This window comes from Siphateles boraxobius, unplaced genomic scaffold (genome assembly GCF_051911475.1).
Source record: "Siphateles boraxobius isolate OS27281-9 unplaced genomic scaffold, OSU_SipBor_1 130, whole genome shotgun sequence".
NCBI classification, from domain to species: Eukaryota; Metazoa; Chordata; class Actinopteri; order Cypriniformes; family Leuciscidae; genus Siphateles; species Siphateles boraxobius.
The window spans coordinates 9,402,144-9,410,924 of NW_027508734.1; the positions used below are offsets into that span (position 1 = coordinate 9,402,144).

General features: G+C 38.0%; 1 protein-coding gene across 1 annotated transcript; it reads right to left on the reverse strand.

The window, feature by feature from the left end:
* Window positions 1-1,847: 1,847 nt before the first annotated feature.
* Window positions 1,848-3,131, reverse strand: LOC143736552 (C-type mannose receptor 2-like). Its single transcript, XM_077227244.1, has one exon. The coding sequence runs from the start codon at window positions 3,100-3,102 to the stop codon at window positions 2,338-2,340; it is 765 nt and encodes a 254-aa protein (XP_077083359.1). The 5' UTR covers window positions 3,103-3,131; the 3' UTR covers window positions 1,848-2,337.
* Between the last annotated feature and the right edge of the window lie 5,650 nt (window positions 3,132-8,781).

The following is an 8,781-nucleotide window of genomic DNA, read 5'->3' on the forward strand; positions in this document are numbered from 1 at the left end:
CTTTGTAGCCTGGGCGCTTTCACACTTGGTTCGATTGCCTGTGAACCCGAGTTTGATTGCTCCCCCCTCCCCCTGCCCCCCTATGGACTGTGTTCACATTATATTATTTGTATCCGAACCGTGGTACGCTTGCGTCATCAAGCTGCAGCTGGGCGTAATCGTGTTGCTTGGTAACCGGCGCCGCTATGAATAAAAAGGCGTCAAAATGGATAGAATTGCTCGCTTCACATTTCTTCTTCTTTTTTTTTAACCTTTAGTTTTGTTTTCAAAGAAAACACACTTGCGTCTGTCTGCCGCAAAAGTACTAAAATCGTTCCAATGACAGCTGGCTGTCCGGCCAAGACAATTTTTGCGGAGGCAAGCATTAATCATCTCTCTGCTTGCAGTGCGTCAATCCTGCTTTTCCTCAAGGTAAGTCAGTGTATACACACACACACACACACACTGACGACTGTCCTGTCGACCACATTATACATTATACGCCATCAATAGAGGTTCACTTCCGCGGTTTGGTTCGATTGCGTTCATATCAGCAGCGAACCGTACTGGAGTTCACATGAACCGTAGCCTACCCCAGACCACCTTTTTAAACGGACCCGAGTACGGTTCGTGGGTGCGCACCCGAGTTCGAAAGACAGCATTCACATCATCCAAACGAACCGAACTCTGACGTCATTCGAACCCGGGTGCGCACCAAAAGTGCTAGTGTAGCCCCCTGACTTATGTTTGACGGAACTGTTTGCTTTATTTCTAATTGTATATCTTCTTTTACCTTTTAGGCTACTTACTTTTATACTGGATATTATTGATCATTAAAACTGACATTTAACAAAAAGAGACAGTGTTGTGTAATTTTATTTTATATATTTTAAAATATAGGCTATAGAATATTTTTAATATTTATTTTACTAGGCCTATACATTCTATTCACTGTATGTACATGTATAATAAAATAAAATGACACAACCCAGTCTGTTTTTTAAATGTCAGTTTTAATGATCAATAATGTTTCATATTTTTAAAATGAAAACAAAAAAAAGAAGCTGGGTTGTGTTTTATATTTCGTGTTGTTATAAATATATGCAGTGAAGATAATCACACGTGACGTTGCCTGAACCAGATTTGTGTGGCCATTAATATACGATTTTTTTTAAATGAAAAGAGGCTGAGGGGTGTTTTATAACATATTTCGTTTTATTGTTGCCTAAAATATATATAAAGAGATAGCCGGAGTAGCCAGAGCGAGCTATGACGCGATCAAGATCACCGCTGATCCATTTGCAGAATAACCGGACTTGCGTCCTCTCGTCCTCGGAAGTTCCTTCTCTAGTCTTTGTCTTTCCAAGACATGGTGTTCATGTGAACAATGAGCCTCGTCCACTCTCCCGGCATGGGTGTCAAAGTGTGGACAAAATACAGTCAGTGACATGACATAACTGCCAGATTCAAACTGTGCGTTCGCGCGTTAGCTTGCGCTGAGCCAGAGATCATGGACATAATATTATTCTTTTGTAGCTATTTTTCGCAGCTATAGCAGTATACTGTACATATGTCCTCAGGAAACGATTAAAATAAAATTATTTATTAATTCATTATTATTATTATTAAAATTAAAATTTTAAAGTGTTTTTATTAATCTGATTGGGTGGGCCGCCTGTCACCCAGGCCCACCCATAAATCCGCGCCTGCTTCATCGTACTACATTTTCAAACGATCAAAATGACTCACCTCACGTTCAGAGGCCATTTTGATTGGCTACTTAGTTTTACATACACTTGATGTAATAAAGATATAGAGTTTCAGTAGGCTTGTGTGGAACAAAACATCGATTACAACATCTCTGAGAGTTATGTTTAATTGGTTAAGAAAAGCAAATAAGTAAAAAGTGTATTCAGACAGAAAGATCATGGTTTAAAGTATAGGCCTATGTGGAATTTGTGCAAAAAAGTTACAGCAGATTTGAATGTGTATAACGTAGGCTACCAAAAACTTCGTCTTGTCAGGTATTTTTATTACAAATGTAAAGTTTAAAAGCACTAAACAAGTGTAGGATGCAGCTACCAACATTTCACTAGTTTCAAAAGAAAGACTAGATTAGACTTTATCTTTATTATCACAATGAACAGCAGTTAACATCTATATGAACTATTAAAATATGCTTAAAAATAGTTTGTATTTTAAATTGAATTAACTACAAAAAATAGAAGAGAGGCCTTTTTGAAGCCTGCTCCTATCCTTACTTAAATTGAATTAACTAACCATGAATAATTTCATGGTTTTTTTCTTTCTTTGTAAGGAAATCACACATTAATCAACATTTCTGTAAATGTGCCAGTGTTAGCCAGCAGTTTTGACGCAGAGAAAGTTCAGTCTCTTCTCACAGTCCGCAGTTTTCCAAACCTTCTTCTTTACATTATAAACTCCACAGCGCTGATCCATGGCAGGACACTGGAGCTCTCCATCCGCGGACCAGACCTTATAGCCCAGACCTTCTCCATTTACCCAGAACCAGTGACCAGCGATAAAGCGCAGACCAATCCAAACATCTTCTGTCAGGGCTGGTGTGCTCTTATCTTCTGCCTCTTTCATAATCACATCCGAGCTTAAACCGGCAAGATCAATGTAGTTTTGTCTGCAGTATTCCAGAGCCTCTTCCCACGTGTTTTCCTGCTGCACCACGATCAGCTCAAAGACCTCCATACAATAAAATGGGTAAGTCGAAGTACAAAACTTATCATGAACTTTAGAAGCAGACTTTTTGACAGCAACACATTTTTCTTTCCCATCATACCTATAAGGTTCGCCTTGGTCCCACATGACATCAGTTGCTTCCTCGCCTCCAGTCCATCTCCATCTTTGGTCGTTGGCCTCTCTACGAAGTCCAAACAAGAAATAATCACCAGTGGCCTGTGCATTATCAGAAAGTGGTTGCAGTTCTTCATTGCTAACGGTGGACAGGTCATCATGGTTAGTTCTGCAGTATTGCTGTGCATCTGACCACTGCTTATTCTCATTCACATAATAATGTTTTCTGTAGAGACTGTTGTTTAATCCAAAGAGACTCAAAAACAGAAACACAGTGACTGTTGCCTTCATTGCCATATTATCAATATATCCAGTGTTATGCCGTCAGCAGAAATGCCCAAAGTGATGATTGCAGGCCTGAATTTATGAAGATTTCTTATAGACCAGTAAGACAAGGACAGCCTTGACCAATCAAAAGTCTTCTCCTCCTCTTGACTCGCCTTATTTCTTTGAGTTGCTTTGTATTGGAAATCCCAACCCTGGAGACTATTTTAAAAATAAAATAAAAATCTAGCTTTGAATGAAAATGAAGCCAATTGATGTGAAATAATGCACAAATTGTTTCACAGACAGTAATTCATAAGACAAATCTGATGAATACCATTCTCACAAAAACAAATTTAGGAGTAAAATTATGTATAATTTATATGTGTGGAGAATGTGGAAAAGACCTTCCCGTAATTCCAAAGTAACATATTGAACTAATGTAGAACTATTTTTGTATACTTAAAAAAATCTTCAAGCATTTCAGGTCTAGTTTAGTTTCTCATCCTTTTGCATTTATTTGTTTTTTAATGGCAGCAGAATGTTTATCAGTGACGGATCACTATAGCTCCTGATCTTGACAATATAATAATCAATGTGCTTATAATGTTGATAGTGGCAGGCTGTGTCTTTATATCTTAAGAGACTGTGGAAGTGGTCTCTCGTCATCATGAACGCTTAAATGCAGAGGAAACATGTTTGTTTGTCCTCATTTTGTGATTCTGTTTTTCATTTAAAAAATACTGACTCACTCTTTGTGTAATGTTTCAAGTACACTTTAAAAGACGGTCGTACTGGAAATGAAAATGTCTTTTTTGAAAGTGTTTTTTGTAAAAATGACCTGCGATGCAAATCAGAGTATGCAAATAAATATTTTTAACTTTCAAGAGAGAAACAAATTAAGATTGACCTCAGAAACAGGTAAAAGGCATTCAAATGAGCAAACATATATTTGTACAATATTTACAGTTTAATGTACATTAAAATATATAATGTACAGTATGAAATTTTGATTCATTTACATTTACATTTATTCATTTAGCTGACGCTTTTATCCAAAGTGACTTACAATTGCTATATTGTCAGAGGTCGCACGCCTCTGGAGCAATTAGGGGTTAAGTGTCTTGCTCAGGGACACATTGGTGTTTCACAGTGGATTCGAACCCGGATCTCTCACACCAAAGGCATGTGTCTTTTTTGAGGTTTGCAAAAAAAAAATGACTGAAACGTTGTCCTTTTTGTCCATTTTTAAAACAAATGCCCTGAGATGCACATCAGATGATGCAAATAAATACTGTTAACCTAAAGGACAAAACAAATGTGCAAATTCACTTTGACCTCCCAAATGCTTTTTCATATGCAGAACATGGATTTGTTTATTCTAAAAATGACATTGAGAATGTGAGAAAACTCTGGAAATATTATCAGAGCTCAGTGTAGTTACACAGTGCTAGTTCTTTCAGACATCATATCTTCACTGACAGAATGCTTTAAACTTACTTTATTTGACATTCTTTATACTGACAGTTTACAGTGTTAACAGATTAACCATAGCTCCTTATGAACCAGTAGAGGGCGTCCAAAACCAGACTGCACACAATATACTGTAAATCCCTATAAAGCCGTCCCAAAATAATCAATCATTGGTTAACATCTACTATAATATAATAAAATACTTTGCGATCTTTGTGTGTGTGTGTGTGTGTGTGTGTGTGTGTGTGTGTGTGTGTGTGTGTGTGTGTGTGTGTGTGTGTGTGTGTGTGTGTGTGTGTGTGTGTGTGTGTGTGTGTGTGTACAAATACACATCCTAACAAAAAAAAAAAGTCGCAATTTTGAATTGAATAGGCAAATACTTAAAGGTCTACTGGATTGTTATATGTTTGGCATCAGTTTTTCTAACTCTAATTGATGGAGTGTGTAGCTTTTTGTTTCTTAAACAACCATGTTGGAAGACACATCATGGCCATATTTCAGGATGGAAAAAAAAGAGGCTAATATTGTGAAAGAAAAGATGAAGAATCATTTTCACACATGAATTGGCACCTCTGAGTCCAGACCTTAAATTCTTTGAAAGTCGTTGAGATGTTCTGGAGGAGAATTTATAATAAAGGTCTTCTGAATAAAGGTCTTCAGAAGTGAAGCGATGCGTTCGTGTAAGAAAAATATCCATATTTAAAACTTTATCGACTAAAATATCTAGCTGTTTAACTGTAGGCTACGCATCGATTTACGCCAAAGGAGTAACCTTTGAACTTGATGCACGACGTCTCTCGCGGTTCAAACAAACAGGGCTGGGATGGGAACTTTTAAAATATGAAGTTGGTAAATATCTAAGGTCTTGTGGTGCTTCGTTTTGTAGCTAAACTAAACCGAATTTCAGAATAGCAAATTGTGTCTGAAATCACCTCTCTTTCTATGGTGTCTCCTGACAGGCTCTCACCTGAGGAAAGATTGCGATTTACTATACAATATAAATTAGATGAGATCTATGAACGTGAAGCAGAAGGGGCCTTTCTCAGGTCAAGAGTTAAGTGGTTAGAAAAGGTGAATAAGACTCCTCATATTGTTTCAGTCTTGAAAGACAGCGGGGTAAACGTAACACAACTCACCACCTGAGCGTCAATGGTCATGTTGATTGTCAAACTATTTCTCACTTCTGTTCTGTCATAACTTTTTTTCCAACCTTTACAAATCCAGATTGTGCTGATACTTCCACTTTCTTCTTAGACTTCTTAGAAAGATTAAATTCAATAAGTGCTATAGAAAAACATTTTTGTGATCAGGATGTAGCCTATACTATTAGAAAGGGTAGCTGATGCCATAAAACATCTCAAATGTAACAAGTCACCTGGCAATTAATGATTGCATTACAGCAGAATTACCAACAATTCTCAGATATATTCTTGCACCTTTTCTTTTGGAAGTGTTTATATTAAAAACCACAAACTTCCTCCCAGTATGACTCAAGGAATAATTTCCCCCATAAACAGAACAAAGATTTGCTTTTTATTGACAATTTGCGCCCAATACATTTATTAAATAACGAGTATAAGATTTTGGCTCACATACTTTCCGAAAGAATAAAACATGTGCTCGGTCAATCTGGATCCTCATAACTTAACTCTATTACCAGATAGAGGCTCAATCTGGTAATAGACACATATCAAATAATATACATTTAGGTTTAGATATCTTAGATTATTCTAGTCTAGTTTCTGATAATAGTTTTTTTCTTTTGTTGGATTTTTATAAAGCTTTTGACACTCTAGACTAGAGCATAGATTTATTTTTCAGTGTCTTGAAACATTTGGATTTGTAGATTTCTTCTGTAGTGCCATAAGAACTTTATACACAAATGGCAGTAGTTCTGTTATCCTAAATCATGGTGCAACCCACTGTTTTGAAATTTCAAGGGGAATAAGGCGGGGGTGCCCCATTTCACCTTACCTTTTTCTTCTCGCTGCTCATCTTCTCTGTGCTCACATAAAAACCAGCAGTCTGAAAGGAGTAGCTATAGCTGAAGGAGAGGTGATCATCAGTCAGCTTGCTGATGACACAACCCTCTTTCTTAGGGATGCTATGCAGATCCCTTTGACAATAAGTGTTATTGAGTTTTTCTCCAAAGCCTCGGGCCTGCATTTAAATGTTCAAAAATGTGAGCTTTTGGCCATAAAAAACTGCAATGACTCCTTTATTCATGGTATTCATGTGAAAGAAAGGGTTTGTTATTTAGGAGTTTATTATATAGTGACCCTTATCAACCCCTTACGGATAAAGTTCAGAAGAGATTTAACCAGTGGCTACAAATAGAGGAAAAGTATTGGGCTGAAGTCCTCTCAAGGCTTATTTATGCTGCTCAATCTGTTCATTTGGAGTCAAAGCCCGGTAAAGTTATTGACCAGATAAATTTTAGTTTTTGTGGAAAAACTCAATTCATTATATTAGAAAATCCATTGTAATTGTAACGAGTTAGCTCAAAGGGGAAATATCAGGCCCGGATTGGCTAATCGGGAGCACCGGGAGAATTCCCGGTGGGCCGGTCTGTTTTATTGGCCAGGAGGGCCGGTGTTGCCATGGCACTGGGTTGAATGCTCCAGTCTCAGCGCAGAACCACTATTTTTTTAATTATAATTTTCTCACAGCCCCACAAAAAAAAGTCAGTTGTTAGAGATGTGCGAACAAAGAATAAGAGATGCAAAACATGGATAATAGGCGCAAAGGCGGCGCTGAAAAGGCCAGAATAATAAAACATCTCTAGAAACTCAAGCGGCCAAATAGCCTCAGGGCCGTACCCACCATTGTGGTCTCCGAGTCCAAGGTCCGGACCTCGGTCATTTTTCTGAGTGTAGCCTATAATGAACTTTGTGAAATAATTGCCTAATACTCTAATTTGGTGCTGCAATGATTCGCATATTGCGACGATAACCTTCAGTAGCTACTCAACACCGCTCGTCGGCAATGGCAAAATGTTTGAGATGACCGATCAAAGCAAGCGGGATTTATGTTAACAGAAGCGCGAGCCGTGGCCGCGCGCGAATCCCAACGCGACGCTTCAAGAGATTAGCAAGTGGAACTAAACTAAACAGCTGTTTTACGATAGAAGTTTTAAACGACCGAAATAAATAATCAGTTTGCAAAGCATGTATCAATCAAAGCTCAGCTTCGGGAAGGGGAGATTTACAGGTAACCCAAAGATAAAGAGACTGAGAGAAGAAGAATAAGAGAAGGAGATGAGAGAGGAGAGCAGGAAGAGCAATAGCCTATTGCATACTGTGCCCAGAAGGAAGATAACTTTATTACAATGGATTCCTATTTAACACAGATATACATGTTCTTTGCCAATGACTGTTTCTTTATGCGTCTTTTCTTCTTAATAAAGATAAACACTCAAGACTATCTTGATTCTTCTTTAATGAACTCGGGAGTCGTGGGTGACTACACACATCTCACATGTCATTACTTCCCAGGTGTGTTCCCTCTTATTGTTCCCCACTCCAACAACATGTTCAACAATAGTTCCTATTGTTACATCCTTTCTTTTTTTTTCTTTTTTTTTCTTCTTCAGCAATAAGAACTAACGTTCCCAACAAAACTCCTAATCAATTTCTGGTACAGTCAAGAACAATATACCATAACCTTATAACATATTTCCCATTGCACATATCACAACAGTTTTTTACATTTCTCTGTATTCTTTTTTTTTTTTTTTTCTCATGTGACATAGTCCTGTAAGTGTTGCGGTTTCTTTACTAAACGTCCTGCTTTTGTGACAACAGGTTCTGGAATGTCTGGCTGTATCCATATTGGGGGTGAGTTGTGAGTCAGTGTTAGTAGGTTTTTCGTTTTTTGTATTGTCAGGGTCAACAGTGTCTGTTTGGTTGGACTCTGTCGGGGTCACCGTGTGATCCCTTCGGAGATGTCTCCTGTTTCTCCTTATAACACCTCCTGAATCCAGCTGAACACTGTATGATCTCAAGTCGATGGGCTTCACCACTGTGCCCTTCCTCCAGATCTTATGTGGCTCAAATGGTTGTATTCTCACTGATTCCCCCTGTTTAAGTTTGTCTAAGTCTTTGGCTGATCTGTTATAGTATGTTTGTTGTCGTTGTTGGTTTGCTGTCAATTCCCTAAAGGAATTTTGAATCTTTGGTTGCAGTAGGCTGGTTTTCGTGGGTAGTAGTGTCTTAGTGCGACGGCTAAGCAGCCTCTGTG